Consider the following 20,140-nt stretch of genomic DNA (forward strand, 5'->3'; position numbering starts at 1 on the left):
TAGTGATGAGGATTTTAGTACGACTGAGCTTACTTTACATATGCCAGAAAAACTTTGGTCGGGTTTAAGACGTTCCGAGAGTACTTGTTAGGCTAGGCAGTATTTACGATTTCATTGCACGATAAGTGCAAAGGACACATTGTGTAATAGAATTTAGTAATAACATACAGAAAGGTTTTGTTCTCAAACACTCTGGGTGCTTTTTCGACTGAGTAATTTCGAGGAATCCAATAGACATCACAGAATAGCCTGACGTTAAATCTAGGTCTTGGAGTAAAAGGAACCAACTTTCCAAAGCAGATTTACGGGCAAGGTACTTAGTTAGGTAAAACGAACAGCTGTCACAGATTTTAAAAGAAAATACCGCAGTTTATCCGGCTATCTAAAAATTACTTTTGGTGGATAATACGATTTTTGGCTTTTTTCCAAAAGCGCGGTGGTATGCAGTGACTGTAGGGATTGCTACCGCAAATATGCCGACATTTTTGTTGCTCACTTTCACTTAATCCCCGGTTACTTTAATGTGACTTTCAATCGGTCTTTTCGGTGACGCTTATGAATGCTTATAATCAGTGTGTCTATGGCACTGACAAACAATCCTGAGAATATTACAGAACATGTTAAAACGCCGAAAACTTTTGATTTAGTTTAGTGAAGTTGTGCTATGTATTGTGAGCCATGTGAAGGAAAATAGGTGCACTTCGGATTTGTACATGAACTAAACTCAAAAGAATGTAGGTACACAATGTGTCTTTTTCTGTCACCATAAATCACGTCTATTTGATCCATGAAAATGATGAAGGGTTTCCAGACGCTGTCGCACACGTTGATGTAATCTGATTGCCTGAAATTGAATGGAAGAATGAAAGACCATACGAACTGCGGTTAGATTTCAAAATATATATAGCGTTTACGAAAACCAACGGCACCATATGAACAAAGATTAGGCATCAAAATTTAGTTATCTGTCATGCATTCTCTGCTGAATTTTTAAAGGGAAAAACAGAAAATTTCGGTGATCTTGTGAAAGCCTCTTTTAGATCAGTCATCATGCCTCATCGAAGACGTTAATTATCCGCCCTGGTCATTTTTGTATAAACACCCAGATTTTCTTCTCTATGGGTCCCCCTTGTTCAATATGTATTGTTGATATTTTGCTGAAGTGCAAATTAGCATCTTTGACGATGACCTATCTAAAGAGACTTCCGAGTAGCGAAAATAAACCACTTTCCTACATTTAAAAGTGTGAGTTAACAACGAATTAAATCAATACAGTGTACATTTTCTGGTTGGTTGTTTTAATAACGGATCAGCTTATAAAGAAACTACAACAAGAACAGGATACATTGAGAAGAATTGGACAGTTTGCTGGTCATCTAGACCCGTTTATCGACGAAAGTCTTCAATAAAGCCACTGGATATAGTAGCCGAAAAGGGCTCTTTTCTTCTGTATGCCGTGCAAAGTAGTTCCAGTGTAAACGACTAAGCAATGCCGAAATTTGCATCAGAAGCATTCCGATTACTACCACGTTTCACAAACCGACGGTTTACCACCGCAAGCAACCTTAACAAGTGCCCATCCGATGTAGCCCACAACTCAGGACCTCTCAGGAGTGGCTTATACGCTCCTGCATTATATGCATCGGTTAAATGATTGAGAGTGGAAGATGTGTCCGCGAAGCAGGACAGTTCAGCTGCGAGTGCTGTATTACCCGTTGAGACTGAATCACTAGTGCGTTGTCAGGTAGAGTGTGTTACGGGCGAATATGTGTAGGTGATGTGCAAACACTGAGTGATACAGAGCCTACGCGCCCCCATCGAATGCTTATTGGTGGTTGCACTGTGTACTCCTTTTAGCCGCTGACCAACCAACTTCCCAATTAAGGACTGTCCTCAGAGCTAACCTTTCTGGTTTTTTGCGGTTGTGAATTCCGATGCGCTCATTATGTACGGTTGGAATATCCGCTTGGTTATTTAGCCTAGCTGTTCTGGTTGCTATCCAGGCATCTTTTTCAGAGCGCCCAATAGAATTTTCTCAGATATTTGCTGTTTGGAAATGTAACCTGAAGTAGATTTCATTGTACAGCAATGTGTCTCTGCTCCTCCTATGAGAGGAGCAGAGCTGATAATGGTTGTTGTGATAACCTAGTTTTGATGTAAGTCTTATTCCAATATAGAAGCTTTTTAATGTTTCTGTCCGTAGTTCCGCACGCCGGTGCGTCGAACATGCTATTTGATTCTCTCCAATTTGAAATGTATATTTCATGTTTTCATCATCAGCTGTACTAGCCCTACAGCGATTTTATCTGCAGCAGTCCCTTTCACTAATGATTTGGGGAGATAAGTAGATAGCTGTGCGTTGGTGGTAGTAGCTGGTATAGCTGATACATAAATACAGAGTTGTCAGTGGACTTTTTGTTGGGGAGATTGGGATGGGAACTATGCGTTGTGGGCAATAGTTTGGATGCGCTGGCGTTATTGTCTACGCGACTGGGACATTTATGACCATATCTAACCATTGATATGTCCCATCTCGACGTTCTCATCCAGGTTGACGGCAATGTTCAGCGCAGCCGAGTTTGCCAGTAGTGTCAAGTCATTGTTTTGCCTCCCGGCTAGTTTCCACCCTTTGCATTATTGTGCAAGAAGAGCCATTCGATTAAGTCAGTCGAGTTGAATTTGGAGCACGTGACCAGCACAGCCTATGGAGTATGATCAGTTTATCTGTCACAGGCGAGTTGTTTATTCAGTTTTAGTCAGTTGTCACGCTGAGCTGTTCATGCACATTCGCTATTGCAGTTAGTCTTACGCTAGCTAAAGTTTCATTCGCGTAGCTTATTCAGATCTTCGGCTTGAGGACAGGTGGTTTCTGTAACACATCTTAGCCGATTAGTCCAAAAATTTGCTATCTTATTGAAAGCTCTATTTCAGTTATCTGTAAGTTCATACTTCAGTTTTAAACCATGACAAATAGTTCCCGGTTTCGTTGTTCCTGTTCTGTGCTCCTCACTTTCCATTGTGATTCTCCTGGTTGTAATAAATTCTTCGGATGCCGTGCCTACACACAAACTAAGGCCGCACATGTAAAGCCACATTCATTCATTCCTTTGGAACATACAAGTATAGTTTAGGCAAACCAGCTTAACTGGCCTTTATATCTCAATATACCAAGTGTGTGTTCGAGTTGTATGTCAGCTACAGCTGATTGAAGCCTTTTTATTTTACAAACAGGTAAGTCAAACGAGGTTTACTATTCATGGTTTTTTATTGTAGTACGTATATGTCCCTTAAATTTCCTATATGAATGCGAATCTGCTTGACCGGGATGTGATTATCTGCAAAGAACCGCCATATTCAATTTTTTTGGTGTACCAAAACAATTTTATTCAAGTCCCAGAAATCACATCCTTCCATCATTCAAAAAATATATAATTTTTATCCGTCGCTCACTTATTTTGCATCAACGAGGTGGTAGTGAGTTCAGCTGCTCCCTCAATCGTTTATCACTATTTATTGTTCCTGTCATTGTTTCTGAGTCCAGTGTGGTAAAATAATCGCTCGTGGTTGACCAGCTAATCGCTAGTCCCGTTTGTTTATCGCAGTCAGGTGTAAAGTTTCAGCTAATAGAATTTGTCTCAAAATAAAACGATGCATAACCACATTAAAGGAAAGCAGTATTTATACTGCCGATGTCATTGTTGTTTTAGTATTAAATTTGCCCAGCATAGTCGGAGTATTCTATTCTTCAGTTTCTAATTTAGTAAAAAGATATTATTAAACATAAATAGGACTATGTAGCCGAGGCAATTATGGATGGCCCAGGTTGTAATGACGTCCTAACCTTTCAGACAAACGTTCCACCGACTTACTCGGTCCAGATCTCGCTTGGCTCCCAGTAACTCGTTGTGTACAGCCTCTTTGGATTTTGGGAAGGGAGCAATAAACCGTTCCGCAACAGTTTCTGTGTGTTCTTTCACTTGCTTTGCAAGTCTTTTGTCCCGCTCCACACTGAATGGATAAATATAGGTGAATTAGTTTACCATTCGCCCTAGGCATCCTACACGTACTTGTGAACTCCTTCCGAATCACAATTTGAGCAGCTAGTAACCAGTTCATCATGACATGCGGAACTTTTGTTAGAAGCTACTACAGCTTGCTTTGCTCCCTTCAGACACCATTTTCACAACATCAGCGTTCAACACATGTGCTTTAAATATGAGAGTTTGGGGTATGTGATGTCGGAGGTAGGAAATCATCTGTTCAGAAATGGAGAAATTTCACAATCCACACCAGCCTTTCAAGCAATAAATCACCGGGTCGAGGAGGCATCCAGCACGTGATCACGTGCTATATTTTGCTTGACTGAAGGATGGCTGGCACTGCATCACATATAAGTCCCAATTAATCACACCGCTGATCAGCTACTCCTGGCCAAGGAACACAACGCTCACATACGTGCCGGGGAATCCTCTCAAAGTTTGGCTAGTTCACGCCATTGCCGCTGAACAAAGACAAATGGCTGTTTGGCCATTACGCGTGGTAAGGCACCGCAATAACTAAGAAACGATACGCATCTCTGATGGAAGTGACTTTCGGATTTCCAAAATAATGGCTCAAAAAATATGCTTACTTTGACCTTCGTGCTCCAGCCAAAGAATGTTGAAAATGGAAAGCATAAACAGTTAATTGGCGGAAAACCACGTAGGCTTCAGGATAGTCATAGGTGGGTTGTTTAATGTGCTAGGAAGAATGAGTTGCATTAGGCATTCAACAGATGAAGTTGTTCTATCCTGATTCCAACAAATTCTCTCTGGTATACTAAAGCGAATATTCTTTCGAATCCGAACGATATTACTTTGTGCCTTGGATGAGCAACTGATTGTTTGCCTAAAACAATTCAATATGTTTTCCGGTAAAAAGGGAAAAATGACGAAGGTACACCGTATTGTGGGAACCCCGAGGTAACTATTTTAACTATTGTAAGCCAGTAAGAAAATGAAAAATGTGTGCTGACTGACAACGTTTTCGGCGTATGTACCCACTCAGTGCAGCTTCTGTTTACATGATATATATATATATATTGGCCGTTGGACAGTTTTATTCATACATATATATGCTAACGTTTCTACCGTGGTGAAGGGGAACATCGGAGCCTCCACCTCTTAAAGGTGCACGTCTATCGTCCAACACACAGGTCAGTATAACGAGCAGTAAAAAGGGAGGCTTGGGCTGCGCAGTGAACAAATTTTTGCAAATTAATCTCATTGAGGCAAAAAGCGTATCCAGTTTTGCCCCTTTTCTTTGAAAGATAAAAACTGAGGAAGTGTAGTAGAAATATACAACAAACTTCAGCAGAACAGCTGTTTAGAAGGATTACTTGATGGAAGTACCAAATAGCTTCCATAGGTGGTTGGCAAATCAGCAGCGTTAAAGTCAGGTACAGGCCCTTAGCTTGACTTCCGAAAGGGACTCAGGTACTAAACTTTCATGGGAACTTGACAGTAGGATCCAAATACCTTTGTAACAGATTGCGCTGTATCTTCATCAAGCTTTGGAAAACGATGATATTTTTCAGTCACGGTGTAGGCAATCTGAGCATGTTTTCTAGGAAAAATCAACCGGTACGAGCGTACGTATCGCCGAGTATCGACATGCTATTAACGTCAGGTTTTGAACGAACGCAATGCTCGTCGAGCCAAGAGTGTGGTAAGAATATGTACATACTGGTGGTGAAAACGGTACGCACATATGAGGTTACTGACTTTTCCATACCTCTTGTCAGATGCATAAAATTATCAAACAAACGCAGCCAAACTTGCCTGGCCATTTCTAATTGTAACGTTACATGAGGGTCAAGTGGTTCCGGCTTTGGGGAGGGTCGAATGGTTTTCTGACGAATTGTATGCAGATCATTCGAACCAATCACTTTTAAATCCGCCTCACCAACATCAAACGGAGCGCTTAACATACGAATGGACGATTCTGAAACCAGGAGGGGAAGCTAAGTTTTGAAACTGAGAATATGGTTTACTGGTCAAGATTCAGTATGCAGAAAGAATAGTTTTAAACACCAATGTAGTTTTTCTAGTTCTGGGCATTTATACTGGGTCGGTTGAGGAAATGGGTATGCACAAAATTCAGTTGTCTTTGTACGGTTACAATCTTGATCATATTGAGCCTGTTCTCACGTTATTCTAATCAACCTAAAAAGGAGAATCTGCACGTAAACCCCAAAATAATAATTACTGTTCTAGATTGTCTAAGCGTTTTCGTCAAATGTGTGTACAGATCCAAAACGTTTTGCACTTTTGAAGAGTGCAAACAACATCGGGTGCGTAATGTACTGCTGCATTTGGTTGCAATATGTCAACCAGAAAACATCATGAGGAATATGAGTGATCAGAATCCTGCGTAGGTGCCTTGAGGGTGCCCTTGGTTAGTAGCAAAATGGCTTCTCAAATTGCGAGTATTCAGTAATCCCTCTACTGGTGTCACGGCTTTTCGCCTGTTAAGATAGAGTCTTTGCTATCCTCCTCACACTAGACTGAAATATTTGAAAGTTTTGAAAGCTAATTGGCTATGTCAACGGTGTTTTAGTCCTCAGGTTTGATCCTGGTCACATAAATGTTTTGTGGTTCAAAGATCACCGAGTTTCGTCGCAGGTAAACGAAAGATTCACCTTTCTTTCCTGTTTCGGTCTATTATCCTGTTTTGAATTTAATTAAGCAACTCTAAAAGGCATGCGATTTTCAAATGATTTGTGAGACTAATAACCCTGCAACAAATCGTAAGCATACGTAATTATGATAAATTGCACTGTCCAAACCGAGGTGAGAACCAAAACGTTGTTCATTTCAGTGCATAAATAAGACAGCAGCGCCTACCATTCAAGTGATATCATGTGGGCTAAACAGACGCTAAAAACTGAAGGATTCCACAGGGAGCCAAGAAATGAAAAACGGCACACGCATGACGGTTCAGAAATGCCTACTTCAGTCGCTTGATCTTCCTGTTACCCATATGAACTTCCCGTTAAGCTATGCTTGTGATAACGGCAGAAGAGCAACTCTTTCAGGATTAGTGCGGGATAACGAGCAGGTTTTTAGATAAATCCTGGTAGACCGGAAATTCGTTTTTGCATTAGTCCTGGGGGTATTTTCAGCACAGATTATGAGGCTTCAGGCATTGGACAGCACCAGACTTGACAAGGAAAGCAAGGGTTCCAGTTTTGCATACAAATAGGATTAAGGCTGCGAAATCGCCGGTGCTTCAGCAAAGTTTAATAACCAGATGTTGTTTTGACAATTCATGACTCTGAAGGACTATCCCCGTTTTTTCACTCGTGGCAAAAAATGGCTGTAGTTTGAGTTTTATAGAATTTCCGAGACCATAGTCGGCATTTCTTCAGCGATGTGATCATAATTTTCTTGTAGAGAACCGTCTTTTAGTTCTTCGGAGGGATCCCCTAATTGAAATTCACTAAAACAAGTGCAAACAGAAGGCAACCAAAGATTTAGCAAGTTAAGTTATTTTTTCATCGTTCTCACTGTTCTTTTTTAGAAGAGTTGAAGAAACAGCCTTGAATGCTATTGAGAGGTTTCTCATGAACAATTTGCAAGACTGTCTTCTATTTTGGTTTAGTTTGAACAGTAGTGTAATGAAAACTGATCCAAATTTGTGTCCATCCCATCCTTACCTCAGTAAACCCCCTTGTGAACGATGCCTATAGCCCCGGTTCTTATACTGAAACTTGCTGCTCATTCACTGTAGCCTAAAACCACGTCTGTTGTGCCCCTGTGACGCTGCTTTCCTGGTTCGTTTAGATGACTAAGACAGGCAAAGCAAAGAGATTTAGGCTCTCCTATTATGTCTTTTCCTACTTTGATGGTGTCCTGAACTGTTCATCTTATGAGTGGGTTAAGTCTGCTTGCGTGGATTTACGGCTGGATGTATGGGAAACCAAATTTGTGTCCATCCCATCCTTACCTCAGTAAACCCCCTTGTGAACGATGCCTATAGCCCCGGTTCTTATACTGAAACTTGCTGCTCATTCACTGTAGCCTAAAACCACGTCTGTTGTGCCCCTGTGACGCTGCTTTCCTGGTTCGTTTAGATGACTAAGACAGGCAAAGCAAAGAGATTTAGGCTCTCCTATTATGTCTTTTCCTACTTTGATGGTGTAAATTATTTACTACGTGAAATGGTAAAACAGCGAGAACTTGCTGACTGCAGTCATTCACATTTTTGGCGCATAATCAATCATTTCATATGTTGGCAGTTAGGGAACCGGTGATGAATAAGCGTAGAGAGCCAGATTTAGACACACAATATAATCACTCTAAATAATGCCCTAATTATGACCTCTAGCAACCCCCGTATTTACATGGGTTTATTCAGCACTGCTATCGTCATGGTCTCACTTTTTGTGGGCAAATCTTATTTAAACTCTGGTGGGTAGAAAGAGGACATTTTTAACTGTGCTTCAGTTATGTAGCCGATCTGTCGATAAGCCATGAAGCACCATATAGATGTTTTCTCCTTTCTATGATTCAACAACTGTGTCCATCTTAACGAACCTCCATAGAGTTTTAAAGCTAGCGAATTACCAACTAGTAATCAAAGACTAAACCCTCCGACTATTAGTGGATGTCCAGTTGTGTGATTAACTGCCACCTAGGACGTTTGTTGGATACATGTTACTGGTACCTCCGAACAAGAATGGGACAACTGAACAGTGCTTCTCAGATTTTGGGCGTTGTTACGTGTCAGGTGCAGGACAGGATCCCGAAGAAAACTTTTGAAGAGGACGTCTTGAAGCTTCCCGACTTCCATCTTTTCAACTCGTCCTCAGTGACTGAACAAGCTCCATCAAATCCTCGTCTTCTTGTTAGCTTTGACTATAGCAAGTTTCAAATTACTGTCCAGTCAGTTTTAGTAGCTTCATTTCAGATAATAACCTAACTGTCTAAATTATACGAATCTTTGGTCTGTATGAAACACTTGTAGACTTGAACTTACTCTGTCAGTTCTCCATAAGTGAATCTCCGTGTCCGCATCAGGCATTTTTTACCTTAAAGGAACCCTTTTTTGTGAAAAGTAGATAATGGCCATAGCAAAAGCATCTCACTTGCTTCAAATCTGTGTATTGAACATTCGCATTCGTTGTATAAACTGCTATCACTCGAAAGTATATTAGTAAGGGTGTTGGTAACATTTTTTTACAACTTCAGACGTTTTTGGCAGAACTCATATCTGGTAACTTTTTTACTCTAATTTATACACACAAACCGTATACGTATTTAGGTTTAATCAGACAATGTTCTTTTTTGTCTACCTCATAAGCTGCTTTCCGCACACCTATAATACAAATAATGGCACTTGAAATTTACCCGCATAAAAAAGTTTTACGGTGTGACGGAAGATATAAAATACGGTTAGTTGCTGCGTTTCAGTTGGACCATGGACCACGCTACATTGCCAATAAATTTTGCAGGCCTAAAATCAATTTTAGGAAATGGCTTATGACCTTGCTCCACCTCTGGTTTTCCACGTCTTTACTATGCAACTAGGGCCAAACAATGCATAGTGTCTGTCAAATACCATATCTGTGTTCGATTATGGACGGCATTTTCGACTTTTGGCATCATTTTCGTTGTTTCGGAAATCTGCTGCGTTCAGTATACCATCAATTTACATTATTATTTGGTGAAAATATCAAATCTTGCTAGTATTAACCAAAGAACGTGCACTCGAAAGGCCGTCTTAAAAGCAAAACATCAGACGTCAAAATGTAAATTTTGGATGTTTAAAAGATGAACGTGAAAGCCAGAAAAAACTGAGTCACCCAAATTTGGAAAGGAAAAGAGAGTTATGTATGCTCAGAAATATTACTTGGAATTTTGAATCCAAGGTGGGTAGATTATGCGTGTGAAACCTGCGTGATATTACTCAGAGAACTTTTACCACTGCTATTCAGCTGCAGTCATCCCCTTCTTTTAAGACGGTTTGGACACTGATGGGTTTCAAAGCACTTTTGAGGTTCTGTTAATCCAGCTGATGAACTTCGTGTAGTGTTCCGAACCACCCCTTAAAGCGGTGAACACATATGCAACGTCTGCCAATGAGAAAAATCATTTTGCTTTAAGCATCTCATTTTCCGGAGGCTTCTTGGTTTGACTTGAGCACCGTACGGGACGCTAAGTGGAAAGAGGACCAGTGTAGTGAGGTCTTGTTAAAACGTTAAAATTACTTCTGGGGTGCTACGCGATGCTGAGGTTCGTTGGAGGCCAGTATGTTTGAACTATGAGGAAAGTTTTCCACCCTTGTGTATGTGGTCTGATTTCGCTTATTCCCTCGCTGTTGTCCTCAGCAAAGGTTACAATTTGTCTTCGTCGGCCCATTATGGTAGACAGAGCTTTTGGGGTTTTGATTAAGGTGACTTCTACCCTCCGATAACTCGTTCTATTGCATTACGTAAACTAGGGTCGCATAAACAGCAAACACTCTGTATTTATGATCCTAGGATCAAGTATTCGTTGACCAAGTTGAAAATTACGACCGGCCGAGTCATCTGAGCTTGCCCCAAGGTGAAACCTGCAATATAAGAAACCAATCTGATTGGTGTTTGAAAGAATTTCCTAAAAAATCTTGTGAATTTCCTATAGTTTGCTCTAAACCTGGCACGACTTCAAAATGGAAACCTGAGGTGTTAACTGTACCCGTCATCAGAACATTTAGTAGTCAGTGCGAGTTACTTCCTAGAGACAGTGCCCTTTAGTTCACTCATGATTTTTCGCTCTGCTACTGACGCTGCAACCAACACGGAATACGTAACATATTGCAATAGCAGGACTTTAGCTTATTTAAAATCCAAAGCAATTTTTGGAACCTATTCATTTTATGTCGGAAACTTTTTGACTGATTTTTACTGAACAATAGGGTTTTTATTAGGATCCTAGTATATCGAGTACATGGACCAGTAGGGCTGGGTGATAGCAAAAAAATGAATCAGCAATAAATCAGGTCAACCTAATGTGACAACATACCGTTCTTAATTTCTTGTTCATTCTTCTGTAAATACTCCCAAATCTTTTGTCTTTGTTTGTCTAGATACTCTTGTCTCCAGGATCGAATCCTTTCTGCGTCTCTGAAAAGGAAGAAGGTTGGTATTGGAAGACCTTTCATCTTTAGGATTCCGCTATGAATAACCAATCTCACTACTGAGTTGACATATGCCCATGACAAGAGATTTGCATTTTTTCTTGGATAAGGACGTTCTTCACCTACCAAGATCCTTAGATGTCATTGCAGTGAAATGGCACTACCAGTCTCAGTTCCCTAAACATAAAATACCCTCAAATAACTGGTTTTCATGGTATTTTCGTCACGAACTTTGCACACCAACAAAAGAGATATGTGTGAACGCAATACTTGATGTGATGTGGACTCAGATGTTTGTGCAGCTTTCTGCCAAGACATAGATTATAGTAAACAGTTTCAAAAGGGAATACCGTTGTTTACAATTGCTCACTTCCCTTGCTGCCAATCTGATTCTCTTTCCTTAATTTTTCCGTTTAAACGTTTTCCTTTTAATCTCGCGCTTGCACTCTCCGACGGAGTTCCTCGTTTTTTCTCAACAACGATAGACAACGGTGAAAAACACCAACCTGGGATTTTAGTTGACAATGATTGTGACAGAAAAACTCTCAGCTTCTGCAATTTTTTGGACGAAGAAATGCGGTAGGTCGCCTCAAAATTGGCAACAAAATTTTCTATTCTACTAAACGTATGTGTAATTTCCAAAATCCTACTACCCAGTAATGAAATTTTTGGGGTAGACAAGGTTTTGAAGTCTACTTTGGATTTTAATCGCTTAAGACGGAGAAGATAACGCTTCCGAGGCCGTCTGTAAGATGAACTGTGATTGTTATACTGAGATGTTTTCTTGAACCAATAACACCTTAATGTGACTTTTCAACCCCCACAGGAACATAATCTCCGCACAAACTGCACCTGCTAAACGACGTTTCTTAGGCAACGCAACGACAAACCGAACCATATCCAAGCCTGAACGAGCACGCGGTGTCACTAGTATACAGAGCCAAAGCACAGGCTAGTCACATCGGATCGGCAGTTTATCTCTGGATCACAACAATCCAACAACATGCTGCAGAACCTAAGGAAGGCTTTATATGGCTTATGTTCAGTGGACTGCAAAAACTGTTCATAACATCTGTCCATAGCACGTGAAAAACTGGATGATAACATCTTATTTCACTACGCTCCGCATTGGTTTGAAATATTCTGTAGAACTCTGTGGATCATGGACAGATTTATCTTACTAAAGATGATTCCAGGATAAGACAAATGGAAGTGTACTTGAATGAGTCTTGCCTATAGGGGCGAAGTTATTAACAGACCATCAAAATCCTCTTTTCATGGGTCCAAGTGCACTTTTAAACCCAGATCGTTAGACATCCTTCAGTCTTTGTGGCTCATTTCCTGCGTGATTTGTTGATAGTGTGAAGGTATCACTTCCAAAAAACTGAGCCTATTAGAGAGAAATCAGTGAATATCAACTCGGCCGTCAATGTGCTGAAAACAAACTTTAATTTTTGAACTGCGGTTTGGCGCGTTGCCAGAATCTTTTGACGAAATTTCCTTTTCTTTTCATCCATGTGGCGTGTCCGAATTTGCTTGAGTGACGGCATGGATGGTTCATCCGGGAGCAATGCTTCGTGTCTGGCCGACTGCGAAGGATAGACAGCGAATGCATTTTTCCTGGAAATGTATAACATTATTGTAATATTTTGCGCAAACGACAATAAGTGACATCATAACCCAAACTACTACCCAGTATGAAGTAGTTTTAATTTCTCATCACATTATATAAAACAGTTGATTACAGGTTGATCACAACAGATCAGTAAGGTTGTCTGTCTGTTCTTAGCTTATAATCAGGGCATAGGCTCCAGCTTTTAGGCGATATCCTTCCTTTGAAAAATCGCAAATTCCAACATCATTTTTACTTCGCATGTCGGTTTTCCCCAAATAGAAACATGTTAAATTTTAAACAGTCATTACCTTAAACTATATAGACCAGGTTGGTCGCTCAACAAACTCCAACCAGAGCGTCCAGGAGCGTACGCAGACGTACAATGAAGGCAACAATTATTTCCCGAGAACCGTGCCAGCTTCAGTTAGCACAAACGGTGTACCATTTATTCATGGTTGTGTTAATAGTGACTTTGGTATGCTACCATTCTTAGTATCTGGCAACCCTTAACTGCTTAGCGATTTACATCATTACGCCTCTTCATGTCAGTTGATTATGGAGTGCGTAGGCCACGGGATATAGTGCTCGTATAATTCAAAGCAAAATCCGTGCTCAAAACGAGTAGAAAGAATAAATGGAAACATGTGCCAAATGCTTCAAAAAGACCTAACTAGCCGGCGAAAATAGCTGAGGAGGGTGTTATCATTTCTAACAAGTATGAAGAAATCGTACCTTTCAGTAAAATCTAACATGCACATCAGATAACCCTATGTTGTGTGGCCACTAGTAACGGGTTAGTGATGTGAATGTGTCATACTCCTCGTAATAGTCTGAACAAGTATAACTGACTTCTAGGGAAGCCGAAAATAGTTTCCATTTTTGTTCGGGAAAATTTAAAAGAATAGTGTATTTCTGTACCTCCAAATAACCTGAAGGACTGAACATTGCATCACACTGAGAACGAAATGAGTAGAAAATAGAACCGGAACATATACGACGGTTATGTATAACTGCAAGCATCCTAATTTTTTTACGTCCGCGTTAAACTACCAATGTTACTAGTGCACTAGTTATGGTAGGTTTCGAAATAAACATTTTTAAAACTTCTACTACATACAAAAATAAGTATCGAAGATGTCCAAAGAGTTTTTCTATTTGAAGTTGTACTACCTGTGTTCCATAGTTGTGGTACACAAAAGCAATATCAAACGGCAATTCTGAATACAGACGGCATTAAATTGCAGGGCAACTTGTTATGGAGTTAAGAAGAACACAGATATTATGGAACATAGTGTGCTGCTCTGGATTATGGCCGTGAGACTGGAACACATCAAATCGACCGGTGAATACATCTGCCATTAGAACAGTATCGTTCCAAAACCGCAGCATTTGTTGTCCAAAAGGCCCTTCATCCAGTAAAATGCACCAAACTGTGAGTTAAACGCTACTCCCATGTGTGAGCCAGTTTACTTTTGAATAACGAGGGTCTTATTCCCAATTTAAGTGGTAAAAAAGTTAACGTAACCTCAAGATTTGACTGATCTGTAAAAAATTGAAGTTACTGGTAATGCTAGATCTGTTTTGCTCGCTACTATTGGTCAGGCCTGCCTTTGCCTGGGTGTGCTAACCCGGTACAGGTCGAGAGTGAACGGGATCCAATAGATTTGTAGCAGTTTCTGCAAAAATTTCTGTTCTACTAATTGTAACCTAACAAGATTAATTACACATTTACATTGAATCTTGATTTCAAAGCGTATAGAGTCCAACAACAGTGAAAAGGTCTGGAGATTTCGTCCTGAATGCTTTTTTTGTGCAAATATATGACGGTTCCAACACAAAGTACCTACCACGATGGTAGTATTAAATGAGGGCCTTACGTTAAGCAGCCGCGCGAAAACGAATGAATTCGAAAAGTAAAATGCATCATTTTACAAATATTAGCTCTAAGGGAACTCAAAACATGATGGGTTGATCTAAGTCGGACAGTCCAATTGAGATTACGGCAAAGGAAATGCATGCTTTTCAGTAAGCAAAATGTTTGCTTAGGTCTGCTTTGGTCTCACCTTAGGTCTGCAGACAAAAACACTTGGTGCGTGAAACAAAAATCTTCATGGATAAGCTGTCACAGGCCAAAATATTGTTAAAAAGTTCAGCGAACACTTATCTGTTGTGGGGCCACTTTACTGCCGGTAAGATTTTAAGCTGAAGAATCGAGCAAGAAAATACGAAGTGATCAAATTCTCCACAACCAGATCAATAAATCTTCAGAAAAATTGAGTGACTGTTAATTTGATGCTTCGTGCTTTCACATTTACGGGAGCTGACCAAGTCGAACGGATGCGTGAATTTTTTTCGCTTACCGCTCTTAATAAAAAGTAAGTGTTCAACAAGCTTTACTGAATGCACGCGCAAACAGCATTTTATGAGCAGGCACTATAAAGCTATAATTTATTGCCCAGGCGTTTAATCATGCCTGTGAGATGTAACAATTTGCTGATGCCATAAGCACTTTGGCGCAAACCTTTAAATTCCATTACTAGTCCGTTAGAAGCAAAGTTATTAGTGATAGGAAGAATGCATGGTAAAAGAAGAGATTGGTAAAAATATTAAATGACATAAGTTGCATATACCTTGTAACTATGCTTTTTCAGAGGTTTGTCAGATTGTTTTGTTTGCAGTTTTTAATAGAAAAACATTCTATCAGATTAATTTGCACGTTCCAGGTCACCTAGGCCAAACAAATATCTAATTGGTCTCCCACACCTTTCATTCTAATGCTCACCCAATCGGTTTTCTTGTTCTTCTACTGCGAAAATACGCGCTTTCTACTTTTCGATACACGTGTGACTTTGATTCCAAAGGATTTGGGGGTGGATCCGAATCATCTTCTGTTGTCACGTTTTTTTGGCCTTCCAAGTTCAGGTCGGTCATAAGTTTGGCCAGACAGTTAGCATCACCACATCCAGTCGACCCAAATGATTCTTCGTTCCTTTCGTCGCCTTCACGTAAAACCATATTTTTAGAACCATCCTCCACGTTCTGCTTATCCTTGGAACCGACTTCATTGTCTGCGTTCAAAGCAAATTGTTTCACTCCATCAATTTTGTCTACAGAATCATCCAGGTTCTTTGAAGCGGCACTGTCTCCATTGGTGGAATCCAAGACTGTTTCGTAGAAATTGAAGTTTGAGTTCGGCCGATCTTGTTCATCAGCGATTCCTCTGTGCGAAGTTTGTCCTAGACGGGTGTGCGAAATTATGACTGTTAGGCTTTTCAGTTTGTTTTAAGATGGGCTACCCACTTGTTGACTTAAGAATGGCTCAACTCCTCATGATATCTTACTTCGTTATGGTTACCATACTTGGAGGAGCAACAGTAGTTCAACCTTTGTACCCCTGAAGTGGTGATAATTGAGGGTTAGATCAGAATCTGTTGTCAGCTTATTTACTGTCTCGTTTTTACTAGAAATCTTCGAGATGCGTAAGTGTCTAAAATATTATTACATTTGAAGTCCAGGACATAACTTCCTAAGTGGTCGCTATCTGCTATCTAATATGAAGCTTTTGGTAGAACCCTATGAACATGCGCAGTAAAAGATCATCGTGAACACCAAGGTGACCATGCTGGTTACAGTGATGATGATTATGGTGTATAAGATAACAGTGAGGCTTTTGCTGGTCAAGTGTCCTTTTTACTCTGCCTTTCAGAAGGCATCAGCTCTATCAAAGCTAACCACGAATTACACTTACTTTTAAATTACCAGTGCTCACCAGAGCAACTGAGCATCTTTGATCCTGATAAAACAAAATCCTGGATAGTTTTATGTCTCTGACGGCTCCCAAATCTAAACACACGGTTTTCAGCACATTCTGAAATCTGTGAACAAACGTGTCTTACCAGCTTGCATATCAGACGCAAGGCACGACGAACAACCCATTGTATCACTACTATGATCCTCGTTTCAAGTAGGCCCGTTACTCTTGGAATGGAAACCAGCTAATGTACAGACATTTTGCAAGAAACTTATGGCTCCGAGAATTGTCTGTAATGATTTCTGAAGTTATACACGTTTCATATATCTTCTTTGTGTGCGTTGATTTGTGGCTAAGCCTCCAAATAACACTCATTTCATCAAAGCAGTTCCAGCATCACCGGCCTGCTGGTAGCTGAGAGAATTTAGTCCTGGTATGTAAAAATGTATTGTCCCAAAGACTGTGCTTAATCTATCTACGTGGATAAGGTTTTGCAAAATGTGTCAAACAAACTTGTTTTCAAATGGAATTACAATAATACATCACAAGTGCTTGCGAATTTTTCTCTAACACCACTCATTTTACGGTAAGACCATCTATAAACTTTCTGAGGGGACACATCATAACCGATTTAATAGTGGATCAAGTTTGTGTCTGAATGTCTACAGACTTTCCTTGAAAATATCTTTTCTGGGCACCTTTGTACAAATAAATTAAATAAGTGAAAATGGTGGTAACCAAGTGAGAATCGGATTCAGTCCAGAAAATTTTGGAAATCCTGCACTCCTTCTTGGCTCCCTGGATTCCCTATGTCGAAATAAAAAGTGCAGTGATCTAATCATCTACCGCTTCAGCTAGCGGAATCTTGGTAAGCTGTTAAGTCTCTGCGAAAGCATACACAGGAACACTTGTCATCAACCCAAAATCAGTGATAAGTCAGGGAAGTACTTCGGCTGAATATCGGAGGATATGAGCCATTTGGCACAATTCTGATCAGATGACACCATGAATCTACCAACATTCTTCTCGAGTACATATCGGACTAATTTGAGAATAAACACAATCGTTTCTTTAATCCATCAGAAAGCATGGAGGCATCTTAATAAAGCAAGTCCAAATACAAGGTACTAAGTGAGATTTAGGGTATGGTTACTCTTGGTGCCCTGCGGTATGTGAAGTTAAGGGACATTTTCTAAACCGAAAGAGGTATGCACATGGAGCAAAACAGATGAAGACCTTGACGGGTGGCTGAGATAGTTTATTTGTCTGAAGCTTCATAAGTCCAGGAGGGTGAGTCACAATCTGCAGATCACTGTAAACATGAGTCATTATCGTATGAAAAAGCTGGTCGGATAAGATTGTGCTGATAAGCTTAAGATATGAAGTCCCTCAGGATTCTTCAAAACTTTCCAGAACACACAAACGCGGGATACCTATAATAGTTGTGGAAACGCTTGCATCATCATCATCGTCATCATCAAGAGCATGACAGCATTGTTCAACACTGAAGGTTTGGTCCCGTACAACCGTGAGTTATTTGAAAGTCTTGTTGTGAAAAAAAACGAAGAAAAGCGGACGCTAGCACGAAGAAGAAATAGGTGGATAGGCATCTATAGGGGGAGCAAATAGCAAAATAATCTATCAGCCCTACATAAACCTTGTACTTACTTTTGACACTGGAGCCAACCACTCCCCGCGGTTTTACAACTAGTGAATAGATGTTATCTTAATATACAAGCTGTGAGCAACAGTATTTTTCGTAAATAGAAGCTTCAAATCTATGCCTATACATGATCGACGTCATCCTTACGAAATGTTTTGTTTGGCCTTGAACAACTGTAACGTCTTGAACTTAACTCACTTTTCAAAATATATGTCAGAATAATCTTCCGTATCCGGAACTATATTGCCGACAGTGTCTTCAGCCTAATTTTACAAACTAATGGGGTGAAAGTTTGTAAGTGTAAAGCTGATATTCACCGAAGGGATAAACGAAATCCAGGCAAGTGCAGAGTGGTTACCTTCACGTGATTTGCGTGTTTCGAACTCTATCTTTGCCTCTCGACTTTCCATGTATAGGCTTGGGCAACCTGGCAGTATCCCAACCCTCGTGCTTTCTTCTAGGACGTTGCGTTTAAATCAATGGCTAGATCAGGAACGGATTTCATAATGCTTCAGATTTGAGAGGATAAACTCTTGACGGCATCTCAACCTGTGCTGAAATCGAAGGTTATTTGTGGGAAGTCTGAAACTGGGTAAGTAAATATATGCTGAGGCTGTTGACACTAGTGATCAAGCGGATGTTTAATTTGTGGACTTCAGTGAGAGCTTCGACTGGGTGTCTAGGGTGTAGTTTCTATCAAACCGCCGTCTTGGTGTGTAGACAAGAATTGGAAACCCCGGGCCGAGGGTATCATCTTCGAAAGTCGGAGTTCACAAGGACTATTCAGCCTTGGTCACGCACACAAGTGGTGTTTTAGAGGGGTCACTGCTGGAACAAGAAGTGTTTAGGTTTATATATATAATCATTCACCTCACCATATCCTACCTTTCTGCGTGCACGGAAATTCTCTTGATAGGTAGCAGTCCAGCAAAAAACGCATCAGAGTTTTCGCCCCGCTTTCAACTATTTGCTTCGGTGGAAATTCAATTGGGTTATTCCTTATGTGTAGGGATTTTAACCTTTTCAATAGACCTGCAAGCAATTTCAAAGTCTATGAACAGAAATTTACCCAACTCAAAAGGCAGCACTCTGATCCTGTTATCATCTATTAGGAGAACTCGTAAAGAACTCAAACATTTTATCGACTTTGGTAGGCAAGACAGAAGATTTGCACGGAGATCTAGCCAAGTTAGGCGAGACAAATGTGTAAAAATACAGTCCGGTATTTGAAACAGCATATTCTGAGCAAGATACAGCTTCTAGAAGAGTGACTAAATGAAGAATTCAATTACTCTGATGTGAGTTAGATCCAAAACTGATACCGGTATTTCAACCAATCTTAGCTTGCTCAAATTTAATTTCTCGCACAAAAGATCCTCTGCCTTCTTGATCCGTTCCTCGGCAACCACCAAGTTTGGTCTTTCGGATTCGATAGAATGCGTGAAATCACTGGGTTCGGTTGTTTGTGCCATATTTCATGAGTGCATTTTTTTGAAGATTCAATGAAAAAAATAATTATTGTCAAACAGTTCCTTTCAAATTAGCAGAAAACAAGAGTCATGGTTTCCAACCTTGAAATCAAAAATTTGACTCCATAGAACCAGTTTGTTCTGTAGCCCCGCTCTGGGGTGGGCTTCGGGGAACTTACAGAGTGGTAGGGGGATCACTAAGTTTCGTGGCGTTTTGTACCTTTATTTCGTTTCCATTATAACACTACGAATTTTTCAATTGCATAATCGTTTCTTGTTTGATTACGAAAAACTGCAAAAACGCGCACTTGTACAATGTCACGGAGTACAAGCGTAGTCACATGCTTCGGCTCTCTCTTCTGATTTCGCTCGCGCTCGCAGCGGTCATTCGCGAGTACTAACTCTGGTATCAAAACATTTCGGACCATCTTCGTAATCTATTGTATCTAATTGTATCGTAATCTATTATATGTAGGAATAGT

The 20,140-nt window shown here is 40.3% G+C and overlaps 1 protein-coding gene across 1 annotated transcript; it reads right to left on the bottom strand.

Moving 5' to 3' along the window:
- Window positions 1-671: 671 nt before the first annotated feature.
- On the bottom strand, window positions 672-19,744 carry T265_01973 (hypothetical protein; the record flags this gene model as incomplete). The annotated part of the gene is made up of 7 exons (XM_009166111.1): window positions 672-844; window positions 3,870-4,008; window positions 5,763-5,982; window positions 11,046-11,146; window positions 12,607-12,780; window positions 15,558-16,011; window positions 19,075-19,744. The coding sequence occupies 7 exons, from the start codon at window positions 19,127-19,129 to the stop codon at window positions 761-763; spliced, it is 1,227 nt and encodes a 408-aa protein (XP_009164375.1).
- Window positions 19,745-20,140: the final 396 nt, after the last annotated feature.

This window comes from Opisthorchis viverrini (genome assembly GCF_000715545.1).
Source record: "Opisthorchis viverrini unplaced genomic scaffold opera_v5_22, whole genome shotgun sequence".
NCBI lineage: Eukaryota > Metazoa > Platyhelminthes > Trematoda > Opisthorchiida > Opisthorchiidae > Opisthorchis > Opisthorchis viverrini.